This window comes from Moschus berezovskii, chromosome 8, assembly GCF_049115385.1.
Source record: "Moschus berezovskii isolate FMDL1 chromosome 8, NW_MosBer_1.0, whole genome shotgun sequence".
NCBI lineage: Eukaryota > Metazoa > Chordata > Mammalia > Artiodactyla > Moschidae > Moschus > Moschus berezovskii.
The window spans coordinates 93,761,293-93,781,537 of NC_142467.1; the positions used below are offsets into that span (position 1 = coordinate 93,761,293).

The window sequence follows — 20,245 nt, forward strand, 5'->3', positions numbered from 1 at the left end:
TCCCAGGACTCACAGCTGCATCCTCCGGGGGCCCCAGCTGGCCCCACCGCCCCACCCGCCAGCGGCCTGGAGGCTCCTGCAGATCTCGCTGGCTCATTCCCACGGACATCGTGCCTGGATCTGGGAAGTCCCCTGGTGGGATCTCCAGGGTCCATCCGCGTAGCGACTGCATTAAACCTAACCTGAGGAATTTATCTGCAACCCAGAAAGATGAATCTTCAACCTTGGGTTAGATTCAGCCCGTCTGGAGGGTACAACAATTATCTACATTTTTAATGGGCTCCCTGGTCATTCTGTAGTAAAGGGTTCCCCGGGGCCGTACTTTAAACGGAGTCCCAGTGGGAGAAAGGGGCAGTCCCAGAGCCACAGAGTTGTTCTGTTTTTCTTTTTGGCTCGCTTTGTCTCCATGGCCCTCATATCTCTGTTTTTGACTCTTAAGTCTCCTTCCTCTCCTTTCTTGGACTGGCCCCGGGGTTGGCCTCTCCCCAGGCATCCGGCCCCTTTTGTGATTCCGGAGGAATCCCCCGAGCCGCCTGGCCCCGCCCCAGACCCCACCCCTCCCGCGCGGCGATCTTCTCCCATTGGACTCTTCGTACACCGCCCGCGCTGCCATTGGCTGAGCCTACGTCTTCGCTCGCCCCACCTCCGCCGGCCCCGCGGCGGTCCTTTTAGGGCGGGCGGGGGCGGGGCGGGGCCGCACAGAAGGGCGGGGCAATTGGAGGGCGGGACCGAGCTTCCTGCCCCGCCCCGCCGGGTCCCAGTCCTCCGGCACGAGTCTCGCAGCCACAGCAACGGCCTCTCCGAGGCGGCCGGACAGAACCTCGACGGTCGAACCAACGACTGAATCCCAGAGAACAGGTAAGGGAGGGGTGCTGGGGCGCCCCGCATCTCAGCATATCTCGGGGGCCACTTGGTCTCTCTACTCCTCTCGCTCCCTCTGCCCTGACAACCCCCCTTCGATCAGTATTCCAGCCTCAGTTTCCATCTCCCTCTCTGTTTCTCCCTTTCCCCGTCTCTTGCTGTGGGGTCAGGGGAGGCAGACTGGATCTGATCTGCCTCCCCCCACCCCCCGCATGGGTAGTGCTCTGAGACCAGGACTCTGATGGACTCTGCCCGTTTCACAGTGCAGGGCGCCAGGTCCCAGGGCCAGATTCCAGAGCCAGGAGGGCATTCCAGGTGTGGGCAGCCAGGCCAAAGACGTGGAGGTGAGGATGTGTGTGACTTCTGGCTGATCCAGGCAGCTGAGGGAGTCCGGAGCCAGGCCCACCCAGACTGGCCACCTGGGAGTTCCCCAATAGCCTGAAGCCTTGGTCTCAGTTTTGTCAGCTGTGAACTGGGGCTTCGTCACTGAGGTAATTGGCAGTTGACCTGACCCAGATCTGTGTGCATCACCACCCCCTCTATCCTGGGGGGGCTCAGCTGGAGGAGGGGCAGCCCCATGTGTAAACAGGCCTCTGAGGTTACTTCCTGAGCAGGTCTCAGCCCAGCTGGGGGAGGTGAACATCCTGGGTTTGGGGGTGGGTGGGTAGCATAGCAGGGTGAGGGCAGTTCAGCCCAGTGGTTGGGGAACCCAGACTTTGGAATCAGACAAACCAGAGTTCCTGCTCTGCCGCTCACCACTGTACCTTGAACAAGTTGATTCCATTCTCCCAGCTTCAGTTTCCTGTCTGAGGGACACAATAACTCCCCCAGGGGTGAGGGTAGTTTGCAGAATTAAATGCAGGAAAATGGGCCCTGCGTGTCTCTCCCCTGGCCCCCACCTCCTCCTTCTCACCCCCCTCACTCTGCTCCAGCCACACAGCCGCCACACTCCACCGATGCACCAGGCACCCTCCTGCCTTAGGGCCTTTGCAGGAGCTGTTCCCTTTACCTGAATGCCAGGTGCCCAGGAGCCAACTTTAAAACATAACAAGTTGCCTAGATGGGCCGGGCCAAGGGCCGGTGGAGCCAGGGCTGGGCAGCTGGGAGGGGCGGAGGAGGAGCCGACCCAGCGACGCTGTACCTATGGAAACCAGAACAAAGAACTGTCATCCCAACCACAGGAACACCTGGGCTGAGCTTTGCCCACTTGGCAGGCCCGGTGGTCTGGGACACCAGTGGTGGGTGAGTGCCCAGATCTCTTGAGGGGAGGCAAACTGGGGGCTCGAACCCCACTCTGATGGAGGGTGGGGGTCCCTGAGTTAAAAGACCAGTCAGGCAGGTGCAGATTGGAGGCCCTGTGGTATCCCCTTCTGCTGTGTGGCCTTGGGCAGGTCAGGGGCTGCCTGAGCCTCAGTTTCCTCACCTGAGGCCTGGGGAGGGGAGGGGCCTTTTGGTTGCTTGGTGATCTGATGTTCTGATGTGACGGCTTCAGAAGGCGTCAATGTCTCTGTCTGTCAAATGGGGCCACAACAGGGGGCCTAGGACATAACTCCTGCTTTTGTCATGGAAATAGCTCCAGAGGCAGTTGCTGAAGAAATGACTCAAGCTTGTGCAGGTTCAGCCCCAGGTGTTACAGACTGAGATGACCTAGAGACAGGCAGGACGTGACCTTACAGAGAGCTCGGACTTTTACCCCAGAATCCCCCACGTATACCCCTCCATCTGACGACTTCCACCAGAATCACACCATGTGAGGCATTCAGGAGGCACTCTCTGGCCAGATCCTTGGGATCTTCCAAGACTCCATCCTCCAAGCCTCACTTTTCCCTTCTGTCCAAAGGGGCGGTGGAGGTTGGGGCGTGTCCACCTGGTAGAGACTCTTCCAGAAGGGTTTGTGCTTTGCTTCTATGTGACCTTAGGATATCTGTCTTTCCCTTTGCCTCAGTTTCCCTGGCTGGAGAGTGGGGCCCTTGGACGACATCTCTGGCTTCCTTTCTGGCACTGAAAGGTCATCTATTCATTCAACAAACTGCTTCTGGGTGTCTACTGTGAGGCAAGACTGGTGCAGGGTGCCAGGGCCCAGCAATGACCCAAGTCCATGTGGTGCATGCCTCCCTCCCACCCGGATTCGGCTCACAGACATTCATCCAGAGAAAGTCATTAGGCTTAGCTGTAATTGCATGAAGGACTGGAAAGACGGATGGATGGGGAAGTTAGTTGAGATGGGGAATTTGGGAGGGACTCCTGAGAAGCTCAATGGCAAGAAAGAAATAGCCATGCAGAGAGAAGGGGCAATCCAGGCAAAGGGCACAATCCATGCAAAGGCCCTGGGGCAGCACCAGGCTCCATGGGCTGGTGGAACAACCAGGAGGCCTGTGTGTCAGGAGCAAAGTGAGTGGGGGGCGGGGAGAGAGAAGGAGGGGAGGGTGGGGAGGGGACGGAGTAGGTCGTAAATGGCCTTGTGGGCCATGGGAGGACTTGGGATTTTACTTTGAGGGAGGTGGGAGCCCTGAAGGGCTGTGGGCAGAGGAGGGGAGGACTCGGGTGTTCACCGGCGCCCTCTGGCGGCTTCTCCGGAGAGGAACCCGGGACTGGGGACGGGGACCAGAGACAGGACGGAGGCTGCAGAGAGGTGAGAAGTGGGTGGAGCCGGGACTCTAAAGGGCTGCGTCCACAGTCCTGCCAGGTGACTTTCGAACCTCTGCCACTTGCTGTTAAAAATCAGCTCGAGTCTCAACCTCTCCTGTCCTCTGCAGTGGGGTGGGCTTCGGTCTCCCAACATTCATTTTTGCCATCTGTTCCTTACCCCCAACCCCTGTCCCTTGCCCAACCCCTGCTCTTTCTTCAGTGGAGATCTGACCACCGTGGAAAGTGTCCCAGTTCTTGCCGCAGCCTGGCAGGCAGGCATACCCTGCCCATCCTTGGGGTGGCCCCCGAAGGCTCTGGGAAACCCGGTTTGAGAACCACTGGTATCCCCTCCCCCACCCCCATCTCAGACAAACAGGTAGACCCCAGCCCCGCTTTCTCCATATCCAAATGGGCGCCAAATGTGAGGTCTGAGTGATGGTTGGTAAAGGGCTGGAAGCAGCGGGTACCCTCGTGTTGGCTTCAAACAGCAGGTGCTGTGGTGTTGGCGGAGGGTATGGAATGGGAACAAGGACCGTGGGGGCATTTACCGTGGAGGGCGGAGACCCGGAGCCCCGGCCCCCACCCCAGGCTGCCCTGGGCCCCTGCAGCCGGGGCTGAGGGAGGGGTAGGGGCGGCAGCGCTGGCCCTGATGAGCGGGCCCATCAATTATTGATGCCCTTTGTTGGGACATGAAGAATTCATGTGGAGGGCAGGCTGCTCCGTGGACCAGTGGCATGCGGGAGCGGGCCTCGCCCCAATCATCAGAGTCACTTGCTGTATTGTTGGGAATTTTGCCACCAGTTGTTAATATCCCCGTTATTAAAAATGACAGACTGTCAATAAAACTGGAAGAAAAAATAAATTTAAAAAAATGACAGGTTGTGAACTTACAGTCAAATACATTGTTTAAAACAAAGGTATGGATAAGAATTCCCTGGCCGTCCAGTGGTTAGGACTCCCAGCTTTTACTGCAGGGGACCCAAGTTCCATCCCTGGTGGATAAATTAATCGCACAAGCTGCATGGCACTGCCAAAAAGAAAACACCCACAGAGCTACAGAATACTATCCAGCCATAAAAAAGAGTGAAGGCCTGACACTCGTTACAATGCAGATAAACCTTGAAAACAGGATGCCCAGTGAGAGAAGCCAGACACAGAAGGACACAAAATGTGTAATTCCATTTATATGAAAAAATAGGCAAATCCAATGGAGATGGAAAGTAAATTAGTGGTTGCCAGGGCCTGGGGGAGGGGATGGGGAGTGACTGCTGATGGGGATGGGATTTCTTTATTTAAAAAAAAAAGGGACTTCCCTGGTGGTCCCGAGGTTAAGAATCTGCCTTGTAATGCAGAGGACACTGGCTTGATCTCTGGTCCAGGACGATCCATATGCCTCAGGGCAACTAAACCTGTGCACCGCATCTACTGAACCTGCTCTCTAGAGCCTGTGAGCTGCAGCTACTGAGCCCAAGCACCTAGAGCCTATGTGCCCCAACAAGAGAAGCCACTGCAATGAGAAGCCCACACCCTGCAGCAAAGAGTAGCCCCACTTGCCGCAACTAAAGCAAGTCCAGGTGCAGCAGTTCATACCCAGCATTCCTTCCCCCAAAAAAGAATAATAAATAAAATACATAGATATAGATGTATTTTATTTGCTGGGTTGCACTGGGATCTTTTGGCTTACAAACTCTTATATGCCATGCATGCGGGATCCAGTTCCCTGAGCAGGGATCAAACCTGGGCCCCATTCTTGGAATCTTAGCCACTGGACAACCAGGGAAGTTCAAGGGCTGGGGTTTCTTTCTGGAGGGATGAGAATGTTTCGGAATTAAATAGTGGTGATGGTTACCCAGGTCAGTGAATATATAAAACTCACTGAATTGTACGCTTTAAAAGCCTGGATTTTATTGTATGTGACTTAAATACCTCAAAGTAACTTATAAAAAAGCAAAGGTCATAAATGGTCAAAAATCCTAACTTTCAGGACTTCCTTGGTGGTCCAGTGCTTAAGACTATGACCTTCCAATGAAGGGGGCACAGGTTCCATCTCTGGTCTGGAAACTAAAATCCCGCGTGCCTGGCAGTACAGCCGAAAAAAGAAAAAATATATCCTTTCTAATTATTTTACTGCATTGTGCAATGACCTGTATGCTCTCGAGGTCATTTCTGTTTGGTGGAAATGGTGAGCATTTTGTTCCAACTCTGTGGTCAAGTTGGAAGCTTGAAACTGGCCATGGCAAGAGAATTTACACCATGGATATTGGCAGATGCTACGAACCAGGGTTTGATGTATTGTTCAGTCATCATCTAATCCAGAGGTTGGCCAGCCTTTTTCTATAAAGGGTCAGATAGTAAATATTTTTGGCTTTGCAAGCTGTATAGCCTCTGTTGCCTCTATTCAAGGCTGTGCTTTAATATGTATACAAATGGGCATGGCTGAGTGCCAATAAAACTTTACAGAAACAGGCAGCTGGCCAGAGTTTGCCACCCCCAGTATAATTCCAGGTAATGTCAATAAGGAAAATTAAATTTTAAAGGGTGGTGTATCTCTAGTTGCTTGCTTTCGAATAGCACAAAAAGACTTGAGGGGATATTCCCTCACTGTTGGAAAACCACTGTTGGATTCTGCAAAAAAGGCGCTCACTTGGCCAACAAGTGAGTAAGTGAAGTCCAAGTCTGCTCTGTTCATATGAAAGAAGATCCAGTGGCATCCACATCAGAACTGCTTTCATTTATCCATAGCAACCATAGATTGGCTATTGGTACCAGTTTTACATTTGGGCTTCCCTGGTGGCTTAGTGGTAAAGCACCCATCTGCCAATGCAGGAGACATGTGTTCGATCCCTGGGTCAGGAAGATCTCCTGGAGGAGGAAACGCAACCCACTCCAGTATTCTTTCCTGGGAAATCCCATGGGCAGAGGAGCCTGATGGGCTGTAGTCCATGGAGTCACAAAATAGACATGACTTAGCGACTTAACACCACCACCACCACGTTAGGCAAAACTCACTGAGAACATTTATCGAGCATCGATTGGCTGCGTGAAATTTACAGCAAGGTTTGCTATTTTCCTAAGTTGCACGGTGCACATCCTTTATGTCAGGAAAGTTTATGGAAAACATACGTATGTACCTACATGCCTACATTCCCCCCGTCCTCCCCCCCTCCCCTGGGGGAGCTGGTGGCTAAAAACTTTTCAGCAGGTGGTGAACGGGATGAGTTGTAGCATTCCCAGGGCACCTGGGGAGGAGTGGGGCCCCTGGGAGTCAGGGTGGAATCCCCATCACCCCCATGCCCAGTGTCCAGCACTGGGAATGTGTGGGTGGAGAGGCCACCCCCAGCATGCTCAGTTCAGGTTGGATGGAGGGCCGTGGGGAGAGTCTCCCCATCTGATGGAGACCCCGGAGCTGGACCGTGCCTAGTATGTTGCAGGGACAGTGAGAGAGGTGAACTGGGGAAGGTCACGGATGGGGCAGGGGTGGGGCTTGGCCCTCCTCCAGAGTTTGGGGACTGAAAGGATTGGGAGGAACAGATCTGCCGGGCTGGGTGCCCTTCCTCTCTGGGAGGGCTCACATAGAGTCCTGTCTCCCCGCCTCTGCCTGGGCAAGGAAAGGATGCTGTCGTGTCTAGAGCAACCCAAGGCTCCAGGTCAGTGTTTGGTCAGTTTAGGAGCTGGAGTGTCCGATATGGGGGCAAGGACAAAGGTCAGAGCCAAAGAGACAAAAGTGGGGTTGGCAGAGGGCAAAAGTCTGAGGGATGGAGCCCCAGGGTTCTGGGAAGAACATGGAGTTGACAGTCAGGGACTCAGCGACTGGACACACATTTCACAGATGGGAAAGCTGCCCTCGGGGGCTGGGGCTGGTCTGGGGTCTTGGTGGGGAGACCTCAGAGCTATGGGAGGACTTGGACAGTGGGCTCCTAGGAGGCTGGGGACCAGCCATTGGTCTCCTCTCTGCACGGCCCTGCCCCAGGGCCTTTGCACCTGCTGTTCCCTCTGCCTGGCTCACCTTTCCTCAGACCCCCGCCTTCCAGTCCCAGCTGCAGGGGCTCCTCCTCCAGGAAAACTTCCTGACTGCTGGCCTAGGTCACCTGCCATCCCTGGCTGTCACTGCCGCCCCACCCAGGCCTTATCTGTCTCTGAAATTATCCTGTTTATTCCATGTTCATTGGTTCCTGCTGTCTCCTCCTTCCAGCAGGGGTGACCCCTCTTGGGTGGCTGTTTTGGAAATTTGGAGGGCTTTCCCCCCCACTTGTGATGATAACAGGATGTGCTTGCATTTCGGGGGCAGGGACCAGGGACACTAGGCATCCAGCCATGCTCAGGGCAGCCCGTCAGCTCACAACTCCCTCATGTCCCGGCATCTGCCAATGCACTTTCTATGAATTTGACTATTCTAGGTCTGAGTGGAGTCAGTATTTGTCTGCACCTGATGTATACCGGAATGCATTTTTAAGGTTAACCTGCGACATGTCCTACAAACAGATGGTACTTTTGGAGTTCTTTTTTTGATAGAAATTTGCATCTAAATGTTCACTGTGATGCTTCATTAAGGGGCAAACCTCTGACAGATTCACTCCATCATTGAGTGCAGTGGGCCTGAGGTTTTCTTTTTTGAAGATTTTTGTTTTCTTCTGTGGACCATTTCCATTTGCTCTCCTTATGATTTTCTTTCTTTCTGGCTGTGCTGGGTCTTCGTTGCTGCGTGGGCTTTTCTCTAGCTGCTCTAGTGCTCAGGCTTCTCATTGCAGTGACTTCCCCTGTTGCAGAGGTTGGACGCTTGGGCTTCAGCAGTTGCAGTTCCTGGGCTCCAGAGCACAGGCTCAATGGTCGTGGCTCATGGGCTTAGCTGCTTCGTGGCATACGGGATCTTCCCACATCAGGAATCAAACCCATGTCTCCTGCATTGGCAGGCAGATTTATTATTACTGAGCCACCAGGGGAAGCCCTTAAAGTCTTTGTTGGAATTTTGTTACGATATTGGTTCTATTTTATGTTTGGGGTTTTTTTTTGGCCATGAGACGTGTGGGATCTTAGTTCTCCAGCTAGAGACTGAACCCACACCTCCAGGATTAGAAGCACAGAGTCTTAACCACTGGACCTCCAGGGAAGTCCCAATTTATTTAACATTTTAAAAAATTATTTATTATTTTTGGTTGTGCTGGGCCTTTGTTGCTGTGTGGGCTTTCTCTAGTTGGGGCAAGCAGGGGCTACTCTCCAGTAGAGGTATGCAGGCTTCTCATTGTGGCGGCTTCTCTTGCTGCAGAGCACGGGCTCTAGGGTACATGGGCTTCAGCAGCTGAGGCTCGTGGGCTCAGCAGTCGCAGCTCCCAGGCTCTAGAGCACAGGCTCAGTAGCTGTGGCACAGGGGCTTAGATGCTCCCAGATCAGGGATCGAACCCATTTCTCCTGCATTGGCAAGCAGATTCTTTACCACTGAGACATCAGGAAAAGCCTATTTAACGTTTTTAAAGTGAGGCATTACATATATAAAGGCTTCCCTGGTGGCTCAGCGGGAAAGAATCTGCCTGTCAATGCAGGAGGTGCCGGTTTGGTCCCTGGGTGGGGAAGATCCCCTGGAGAAGGAAATGGCAATCCACTCCAGTATTCTTGCTTGGGAAAGCCCATGGACAGAGACACCTGGCGGGTTACAGTCCAGGGTGTCACAGAGTCAGACACGACTTAGTGACTAAACAACAACAAATATATAGTAAGGGGCACAAAGGTATAAAATATGTCCACTGGATATAGGTGCAGTGAGTGTTCAGCTTGATGATGTATAATCACATATTGTAAAATTCACTAAAGTGTTCATATCCCAAAACATTCTTCTACCCCCAAAAGACATCCTGTCTCCATTAGCAATCACTCTCCATTCTGTGCTCCCCAGCCTCTGGCATCCTGTGTGGCATGGCCAAAAAAAAGATTTTTTTTTTTTTAAAGAAATATTCCAGAGTTCGCCTATACAATTCTGCTCACTGTTCTCACCACCTATTATTTTTATACTGGTGGGTGGAGATAGACAATGCCGCCTGTAGACTCTGTTTCAGGGAAGTGAAGGCACCCAAATTATTTTGGAACAAGGAGGTGGCATGGGATCTAGCAGGCCAGGATCCCTGGGGAGGCGGGGACCCAATCTCTTTTGGTCCAGCTATACAATCTGCCTGATGAGCAGGAGAACCAGGTTCGATCCCCGGGTCAGGAAGATCCCCTAAAGGAGGAAATGGCAACCCATTCCAGTATTCTTGCCTGTGAAATCCCATGGACAGAGGAGCCTGGCGGGTTACAGTCCACGGGGTCACAAAGAGTTAGACACGACTGAAGCGACTTAGCACACACATCCCCAGCCCTGGGGGGGACACAGCCGGTGCTCTATAAACACTCACTGAGGACCTGAATGAGCGTTCCAGTCGAGCCCTGGAAACTTCATCGGGCACTTCTGGCTCATGACAATAGTGGGGTGATCTGGCATTGGGTCCGCTGGGCAGTACCTGGGAAGGCCCTGCCCCCGCCAGGCCCCTCCCGGCTGGCCTGCCCTTGGACCTGGATGAGCACAGCTGGCAGGAAGGAAGGCTGGGGTCTATTTTGGTCCCCAGAGTGCTCCCCTGGGAGAGCAGTCATCTCCCTGTCTGGCTGCTTGGAGCGGGGGCCGTTTCTGATAGAACAATGGATAGAGGCAGGGGTGCTGCCGTGCAGATGGGCTGGTCCAGGTGTCACAGATCTGGGGACTGGTTGGAGGGGCTAAGAGTGTGGAGTCTTCCACTCCACCCCCCACCTCTCTTCCTCCTATGCTTGGCAGGGTGGGGGTGGGGCAAAGCCAGTAAATAGGACCAGCCTCCCCTCTGAACCAGCACGCACGAGCTCAGGACTTGCAGACCGGAAGGTCAAGGCCCAGAGAGGGGCAGATCCCTGCCTGGGGTCACACAGTAATGGAATAGGGCAGAAAGACCTGAGCGCCAGGGTTCTTGGGATCCAGGGAAAGGCCTTCCCTCTCTCTGAGACTCAGTCTGTCCATTTGTAAACTGGGGGACCCAGGGTGCTGGGAGTTCCCTCTGGGTTCCAATGTCTGCAGACACCCTCCCCTTATTCATTCAACAAACACTTACTGGGTGCCTGCTGGGTACCAGACCCCAGGCTGGCCACCAGAGCAAGAAACATACAGCCCCTGCCCACGCTGTCAGGCCTGGTATGATGGACACTGAGACCAAGGGCTCAGGGCTGCGATGAAGGACGGACGCCCAGGGAACCATGGGAGCCAACGGGGCACCCGGCACAGCCTGGGACATCCAGAAGTCTTCCTAGAGGACGTGACAGTAACTCTGAGACTTGAATGAGGAGCATGAGTTTACAGGTGATGAGAGCAGGAGGGGTCCCCATAGAGAGAACAGAATAGAATGCCCTAGGGACTTCCCTGGCGATCCAGTGGTTAAGGCTATGTGCTTGCAATGCAGGGGGTGTGGATTTGATCCCAGGATGGGGAACTAAGATCCCATATGCCACCTAGTGTGATCAAAAAGAAAAATATAGAATGTTCTAGAGAAATTGGTGAGAAGGCATCCTTGCTGAGAATATAGTGGAGAAATAGGTCTGTTCAGAGAGCTAAAGGACACAGAGCTTGAAGGTCAGAAGTCGGGACAGTGGTCCAGCCTCTTGTCCAGGGAAAGTTCACAGCCTGGGGGGCCCTCAGGTTGGCCACAAGTTTCTGCCCTGGGATGGAGTCAGTTCTCCATCCTGACAGTCACCATCCTCCATTTTACAGATGGGGAAACTGAGGCATAGGGCAGTTATGTTGATTGGCCACGTGGTCAGAGCTAGGAGCAGGCCCCAGATATCAGGCCTGGTTTTGTCACGGGGGATATCTCCCAGCCCGCCAAGACTGCGGGTGACTCCCAGGCATCAACTGGGGAAGGCAGAGGTAGCTGGAGTGCTGAAAGGGTGGGGCAGGCCGTCCCTGTGTTGCTGTGTGGCCTTGGGGAAATGGCTAAGCCTCTCTGAGCCTGGTTTCTTCTGCAAATGGGCAACCAGCTCAGTACAATACCAGGCAGAAGTTGTGAAACAGGCACCGGCCACTGCTCAGGGCCTGCCATGTGATGCTGAGTCACCCGCACCCTGCTCTGGCCCCAGCCTGTGGACAGGATCCGGGACTGGTGTGGGGGGCAGGGAGGCCCAGGTCATTCATCCCCAGGCCTACCCTGACCTCTGTGGGCAGCAAGAGGGCGGCTGAGGGTTGGGACTCCTCCCGGCGTCTGAGCTAACACAAAGAGGGGCTTTGTGGGGGCTCCCGTGGCTGAGTGGGCACCCACATGGCATTCCTGGTCTGGCTGGCCTGCAGCTGGGGTGGGGGGTGGATTCTGACCAGAGCCTGGGGCAGCAGTGGGGGAGGGCTGGGGGTGGGTCTCAGGCTCTCTCATTCATTGGGCAGATGTTTCTGGAATCTCCAGAAACAGAGTGGATAGGGAATCATGCCATTACCTCCCCTGAGATCTGTGGTGAGGCAGACCACTGAGGCAGCAAAGCCAGGGTGTGGAGCAGGGACAGGGGATGCCTGGGGTGCTGGGTGACTCATAGGAGGTGCCTCACTGTCAGTTTGGCTGTTCAGGGATGACTTCCTAGAGGTGGTGTCCAGGCGGAGCTGAGGGATGAAGCTGCCAGGGGAAGAGGCAGGGGCTTGGAGGTCAGGGCTTTGGGGCATATATATGAATCCACCAAGGAAGAGGCAGGGGTTTGGGGGCTAAGGTATTGAGGGATGTATAGGAGTTCACCAGGGAAGAGGCAGGGACCCAAATGGAGTGTGGGGCTTGGTCTCAAGAGCCATGAGGAACTTCCAGCTGGTTCTTAGAAGGAAAGAACTATGCCCAGATGTTCAGTTTAGGAGGAATTCTGGTGCTGAGGGGGAGGCTTTAGAGCCTGGGAAATCTGGAAGACGGCCATGGCAGGAAGGACATAAGGGACAGGCAGAGGTCCAAGCTTCTGCAGTCGGAAGCGTGGTTGCTGTTCCAAGAGCACCAGTCTGCCACTCACCTCGGTCACCTTCCCGGTCCTTTCCTGGGTGGAAGCTGATGCATGTCAGTGTTTCTGTATCAAAGGAGTCATCAGAAAGCTGTGCTTCCAAAAACCCCACAAATGGCGCTGGGGAACCCCCAGCCAGCTGCTGCCCCCTGACTCATCCAGGGCCTGACTAAGGCCTCAGGGATGTCTGCTGTAAACTTGTGGGGTTGGGAAGATGGGGGGTTGCTAACTGCGCTCCTCCCCCACCCTGAACGGCCTGAGGCTGGGGTTGGGACCCTGTCTCATGGAGCTGTGCGATGAGGCCAGGACCCTGTGCTCACTCATCCTGAGCCCTTCTCAGCTCACAGCAAGGCTACAGTGCGTTTGCGAGGCTGGAGCCAGGGCCCACATGTGGTGGGATTCAGAAGGCCCTACTCATTAATATCCAAAGTATATAATCAGTTTCATACAACTCAGTAACAGAAAAAACAAACATCCTGATCAGAAAATGGACAGACCTAAATAGACATTTCTTCAAAGACATACAGATGGCCAATAGGCACAAGAAAAGATCCTAATAGAAGAGAAATGCAAATCAGACTACAATGAGGTATCACCCCACACCTTTTAGAATCAATTCAGTTCAGTTGCTCAGTTGTGTCCAACTCTTCGTGACCCCATGGACTGCAGCATGCCAGGCTTCCCTGTCCATCACCAACTTTTAGAGCTTACTCAAACTCATGTCCATTGAGTCAGTGGTGCCATCCAACCATCTCATCCTCTGTCGTCCTCTTAGAATGGCCATCATTAAAAAGTCAATAACAAGTGCTGGGCAGGGTGTGGAGAAAAGGGAACCCTGCCATACTTCTAGTGAAAATAGAAATTGGTGCAGTCACTATGGAGAACAGTATGCAGGTTCCTCAAAAACCTAAAACTAGCACTGCCAGATGATCTAGCAATCCCACTCCTGGGCACATATCTGGACAAAACTATAACTCAAAAAGATACGTGCACCCCTATGTTCACAGCAGCACTATTCACAATAGCCAGGACGTGGGAGCAACCTAAATGTCCATCAACAGATGAGTGGATAAAGATGTGGTGTACATATACAATGGACTCTCACTCAGCCATAAAAAGAATGAAATAACGCCATATGCAGCAACACGGACAGACCCAGAGACTCTCATACTAAGAGAACTAAGTCAGAGAAAGACAAATACCATACACGATATCACTTACATGTGGAACCTAAAGTATGGCACAAATGAACTTATCTACAAAACAGAGATACTAAGGGAACATTTAGAGATACCAAGAGACCATTTCATGCAAAGATGGGTACAAAAAAGGACAGAAACGGTATGGACCTAACAGAAGCAGAAGATATTAAGAAGAGGTGGCAAGAATACACAGGAGAGCTATACAAAAAAGATCTTTATGACCCAGATAATCACGATGGTGTGATCACTCACCTAGAGCCAGACATCCTGGAATGCGAAGTCGAGTGGGCCTTAGGAAGCATCACTACAAGAAAGCTAGTGGAGGGGATGGAATTCCATTTGAGCTATTTCAAATCCTAAAAGATGATGCTGTCAAAGTGCTGCACTCAATAACCTCAGATACGCATATAACACCACCCTTATGGCAGAAAGTGAGGAGGAACTAAAAAGCCTCTTGATGAAAGTGAAAGAGGAGAGTGAAAAAGTTGGCTTAAAACTCAACATTCAGAAAACTAAGATCATGGCATCTTGTCCCATCACTTCATGGCAAATAGATGGGGAACATGGAAACAGTGACAGACTTTATTTTGGGGGACTCTAAAATCACTGCAGATGGTGACTGCAACCATGAAATTAAAAGACACTTGCTCCTTGGAAGAAAAGCTATGACCAACCTAGACAGCATATTAGAAAGCAGAGACATTACAATGCCTACAAAGGTCCGTCCAGGCAAGGCTATGGTTTTTCCAGTGGTCGTGTATGGATGTGAGAGTTGGACTATAAAGAAAGCTGAGCGCCGAAGAATTGATGCTCTTGAACTGTGGTGTTGGAGAAGACTCTTGAGAGTCCCTTGGACTGCAAGGAGATCCAACCAGTCCAACCTAAAGGAAATCAGTCCTGAATATTCATTGGAAGGACTGATGCTGACCTGAAACTCCAATACTTTGGCCACCTGATGCAAGAACTGACTCACGGGAAAAGACCCTGATGCTGGGAAAGATTGAAGGCAGGAGGAGAAGGGGGTGACAGAGGATGAGATGGTTGGATGGCATCACCAATTCGATGGACATGAGTCTGAGCAAGCTCCGGGAGTTGGTGATGGACAGGAAAGCCTGGCAGTGCTGCAGTCCACGGGGTTGCAAAGATCAGACATGAGTGAGCGACTGAACTGAACTGAATGAAACAGAAACAGACCTAGAGACATAGAGAACAGGACTTCCCTGGTGGTGCAGTTTAAGAATCTGCCTGCCAATGCAGGAGACGCAGGTTCAATCCCTGATCTTGGAAGATCCCACATGCCATGGAGCAACTAAGCCTGTCCGTCACAACTACTGAAGCCTATGCGCCTAGAGCCCAAGCTCAGAAACAAGAGAAGCCACCACAATGAGAAGTCCGTGATCCGCAACTAGAGAAAGCCTACACAGCAACAAAGACCCAGAAAGCCAAAAAGAAAGACATAGACAACAGACTTGCAGTTGCAAGTCTGGGATTAGTTAGGAGTTTGGGATTAGCAGGTGCAAAGTATTGTTTACAGAAATGGCTAAACCACAGGTCCTAGGGTATAACACAGGGATCTATATTCTGTAATAAACCATAACAGAAGGCCCTGCCCAGATTTCACCACTACACATTAATTCCTTTAAGAAACAAATTCCCTTAGGTCCCTTAGGGTCCCTTGGGTCATCATGTCTTCAGTGTGGATGTTGTTTGTTTTTACAAGCTTTTCCTAAAAATAGCTTTTGCTATTTGTTCACAAGTTTCTGCATCCCATCCTCCAACAACTCTGAATTTCCCTTCCCTAGGCCTTGGAGCTCCTGAATCTTCCCGCCTAGGATTCCCTCCCCATCTTGTTACCTGTCCCTTTGTCCAGGGCCTTCTGGGGCTTCTTGATCTGCTGGGGAGCCCCTGCTAAGGGCCCTTGCAACATCTCAGATGGCGGCACTTGCTGTGTTTGGGGGCAGGGAGGAAGGGTCTGGCGGTCAGCTCTGCGCACCCAGTACCTCTGTGGAGTGGGCACGTGGGCTCCCCTGGGGCTAGGCTGGTGACCCGCACTCCCGCTCCCATTTCTCAGATAGGTAAGACAGAGGTCGCCAGCATTAGCCGCCTGCCCCTGAAAGGCCCTCACAGCTGGGCCCCGCGGGCTGACGGCGGGTCTGTGTGTCTCCCCCCGCAGGGCAGATGGACACCTTCAGCACCAAGAGCCTGGCCCTCCAGGCCCAGAAGAAGCTCCTGAGCAAGATGGCCTCCCGGGCAGTGGCGTCCGCCTTCATCGACGACACCAGCAGCGAGGTGCTGGACGAGCTGTACCGCGCCACCAAGGAGTTCACCCGCAGCCGCAAGGAGGCCCAGAAGCTGGTCAAGAACCTGGTCAAGGTGGCGGTGAAGCTGGGCATCCTGCTGCGCGCCGGGCAGCTGGGCGGCGAGGAGCTGGCGCGGCTGCAGCGCTTGCGGCAGCAGGCGCGCCGCCTGGCCATGACCGCTGTTAGCTTCCACCAGGTGGACTTCACCTTTGACCGGCGCGTGCTGGCCACCGCCCTGCTCGAGTGCCGGGACCTGCTGCACCAGGCGGCCGGCGCGCACCTGACCGCCAAGTCCCACGGCCGCATTAACCACGTGTTCGGCCACCTGGCCGACTGCGACTTCCTGGCGGCGCTCTACAGCCCTGCCGAGCCCTACCGCTCCCACCTGCGCCGGATCTGCGACGGCCTCACCCGGATGCTGGATGAGGACAGCATATGATGACCTCCGACCCCGCTGCGGTTGCTTGGGGAGGGCGGAGCTCGAAGTGGGACGGAGCTAAACCTTTCCTTCCTGTCTGACTTTGGCCAATCACCCCTCCCCCAACACACACACATACACACACACAGGTGACCGTGCAGCTCCAAAGACCCGGGTGCCCTGTCCTCGGGCCCAATCTCTCCGGGCTCGGAGCCTGGCTCAGTCTGCCTGTGCCTGCGCCTCCCCCAGACACCTGGAGACCCTGCCTGCTCTGGTGCCTTAAGCCACCGTCTGTACCCCTCAAATCACTGGGTGTCTCTGACAGCTGGGGACTTCTCACTTCAGTGTTGCTTGGGCTTTTTAATTCCCGCAGAGAGGGTCACAGGGAACCAGGAGAAAGGGGGTGTTACAGAGTGAACCATCTCACCCCACCCCACCTCCCATTTCCTGGATGGAAGTCCTAACCCCTGGGACCTTTGAATGGGACCTGATCTGAAAATAGGGTGACTGCTGACGTAATTGGTTGCCATGAGTTCATATTGGAGCTGGGCAGCCCCTAATCCACCATGACTGGGGTCCTTTCGAGAAGGGCACATGTGGACACAGACTCAAGAGGGAGAATGCTATGTGAAGGTGGAGGAAGAGACTGGGCGGGCGTGTCTACAAGACAAGGAACGCCAAGCGCTGCAAGCCAGTGCCAGAAGCTGGGAGAGAGCCTGGGACACCGGCCCGGCCCACAGCTTTATGTCGGGCCTCCAGAGCTGAGCAAACAAGCTTCCGTTGTCTCAGCCTCCTAGGCTGGGCACCTTGCTCCACAGCTCAGGAAATGAGGCCAGGGAGCCGTGGTGAGGGCTTTGGTGGGCTCAGGCCTACTGGCGAGGATGGCTCTCTGTCTGCTTGGCATCGTGCCCCTGACTCCCAGGAGGGAGGGGTTGGAGTGTTTCTCCGATGCAGGCTGTCGGGAAAGCTATCTGAGACATATGCCTGTTTTTAAAGGATCGTTTCATATTTGGAAAACAAATACACATAAACACTTGTTTTTATAAGATAGGCCTCAGAGACAAAGCTCAACAAACCTTGGCTTTGGCAACACCAGCAGGTGGGACAATGCTTAACTTGCGGCATGGATGGACATGTGGGGGTGTGGGGGGTGTATTTGCGATTTGTTGGTCAGAAGTGGGCATAGGTTTTAAACGATTGCAAAACCCCACTGCAAGTCTGGCTGTGTCAGGGTGTTTTGAGCACCCTGGGGGGAGGGGGAACAGTGTCCATTTCTGTAGAACCTGGTCTGTTTAGGGGAAACGCTGCCAACAGGAGGTTTGCAGGCCATATTAGGTGAGAAGATGTTTGCTTAGCCTCATTCAGTGTTTGAGACATTTGGAATTAGTTGCCAACACTTGAAACCAAGGAAATTTCATCTCCCAATCTATCAATAGATCTTGAAAAGTCCAGAAAACTCACCTGCACTGCCTGTTGGTGAAGCTGCAGAGGTGGCCCGTCTTTGCTCCGCCACAGTACTCACCACTCCCTTTTGCCTCTCCATGGCATGCTGGGCTGGCTGGTAGATTAAGACCCCAGATCCAGGGCAGCATTTCTGTTTGGTTTCTGCCCTGATAAAGCGAAAGGCTTCCACCCAACAGTCAGCTGTTCCCCTCTCTACCTTCCACTTCCAAAGCAAACGTCCCCTCTTCCCTTGTGCCAAGAGACAGCTACTAAAATTCAAGAACAAACGTGTATTTTGATTACACCAAGAAGCCCCAGATGAAATCCTTTGCCTTCTGCTCTGTTGGCTGAAGGACATCCACATGACAAGGCTTTGGACTTGTTGTCTTGACTCTTTTCATACACTTGAGATTTAATTTAGAAAAAAAAAAAAAAAGAACCGGGACTTCCCTGGTGGTCCAGTGGCTAAGACCCCACACTTCTAATGCAGGGGGCCCGGGTTCAATTCCTGGTCCCACATGCCACAACAAAGACCTCGCACAGCCAAATAAATAAAAAGAATTAAAAAAAAAAAAAAAGAACCAAAGAGAACTAAGTAAATAAAAGCATCTAATAGCTTTCTCTCACCTGCTGGGGTTTCTACCTATTAAAAATCAAGGTTGGGGACTTCCCTGGTGTCTCAGTGGCTGAGAATCTGCCTTCCAATGCAGGGGACACAGCCTCCATTCGCGCTCTGAGAACTAAGATCCCACCTGCCACGGGGCAATTTAAGCTTGACCGTGGCAATGAAGACACAGCACAGCCAAAATAAAAAAGATAACTCCAGGTTGCACACAAATGCCATAGGTTCACAGCCTGCTGGCAGGCTGAATTCCCGCTGAGCTTGATGACAGCCTAGCAGCGGTGGTAGAGCTTGGCTTTGGCAGCCCAGAGGTGGTTCGGTCCTGCTCCTCATCATGACCTGGGGCCAGGCGGCTCTGCTCACCAGGCCCTTGGGGTAAAGGGGAGGCTTATTTGTGTCCAGAGATGCTCTGCCCTGCCCTGCCGCATCGCATCCACCACTCTGCATCTCTGCCAGTGCCCAGGATGTCAAAGTGGTGAGTCCCAACTGACCATACAAAATCAATATTTCTCTTGGCTGGGGTCTGGCCCTCACACAGCTCAGGGCCCAGGGAGCACCATTGCCTCTGTCTGTGTCCTGCTGCCTAGTTTCTGCAGGTGGCCCCGGGCAAGCATCTCCTGAGCCCTATTGAGACCCGCACGTTGCCGTGCTTGGTGAATCGAGCGTCCCCTAGGACTTGTGTGCGTCCAGAGCTGCTCTGGACTCGTGTGCTGTCCAGGGGGCGACAGGACAGAGATGGTTGGATGGCATCACCCAAACAACAGACAGGAGTTTGAGCAAGCTCCCGGAGATGGTGAAGGACAGGGAAGCCTGTCATGCTGTGGAACATGGAGTTGCAAAGAGTTGGACATAACTGAGCAACTGAACAAAAAAAAGAACTGCTCCCGAAGTGGCACAGGTCGTGTGCACTTGACCACTGAGGCTGCTGGTTCTTTCCTCGAGTCCTGTGGGTCCAAGGTCTCTGTCAGTCATTACTGGTTCTGAGCACAGCTGTTGTTCTTGCTTGTGCCTCCCTTGAACAGCTCCTACACCAGTAGTGCTGGAGCCCTGGGGCCAGACCCCATGCCCTTGGTCAGCCGGCTTCTTCTCTGGCTGGCGGGGTCCCAGTAGCACCTGGCTCCTCGATAGCACGCGGGGCGAGCCAGGTGAGTGACAGACACAGAGAGGCCTCAGCCAGCCCAGTGCGGTGATTCTGATCATCAAGGACCCGATTCACAGCCACAGGTTTCTTTCCTCCTGGTCAGAGGCCAGGCAGACACTCCACTGGGGGTCAGACTCCCAGGCCCTGCTGCTAGGAGTGGCTGAGGCATTTGGGGATTTCATTTATTTATTTTTGTTTGCCTGTGGGTGTTTTGCTATTATTTTTAAGTCACCGAGTTTGCAATCCAGCTTCAAAAAAAATAAGCAGAGACAACTATCGGGCGCAGAACAGTTGGTCTGGGAACTTCCCTGGTGGTCCAGTGGTTAAGACTCCACACATCCAAAGCAGGGGATGCTGGTTAAATCCCTAGTTGGGAAAGTAAGATCCCACATGCCATGCCAAAAAAAAAAGAAGAGCCAGTCTTCCCCAGTGCGTTCCCCTCCGGCTAGGAGTGGCCCCATAGGTGAGGCCATGTGAGCCTTGGTGAGGCTGCCTCGGGTCCGACACGTCTGCCTCTGCAGGAAAGTCCTGCCAGGAGGTTCCCTCTGCCCAGGGGTGACTCAGTTCGCCTGTCTTCTGCAGCAAAGGAAAGTAGGAGACCCCAGCCCTGTAAGCCCAGCCAAT

General features: G+C 53.3%; 1 protein-coding gene across 3 annotated transcripts; it reads left to right on the plus strand.

Moving 5' to 3' along the window:
• The first annotated feature begins 747 nt into the window (after positions 1-747).
• TIPE1 (TNF alpha induced protein 8 like 1) lies at positions 748-18,922 on the plus strand. 3 transcript variants are annotated; one of them, XM_055429932.2, is made up of 2 exons: positions 748-858; positions 15,871-18,915. In XM_055429932.2, the coding sequence occupies exon 2, from the start codon at positions 15,876-15,878 to the stop codon at positions 16,434-16,436; it is 561 nt and encodes a 186-aa protein (XP_055285907.1). In that variant the 5' UTR covers positions 748-858; positions 15,871-15,875; the 3' UTR covers positions 16,437-18,915. The 3 variants fall into 3 exon arrangements, with proteins under 3 accessions (XP_055285907.1, XP_055285909.1, XP_055285908.1); XM_055429934.2 differs by having other exon boundaries at positions 776-858; positions 15,876-18,922; XM_055429933.2 differs by lacking the exon at positions 748-858 and adding an exon at positions 1,999-2,103 and having other exon boundaries at positions 15,871-18,922.
• Positions 18,923-20,245: the final 1,323 nt, after the last annotated feature.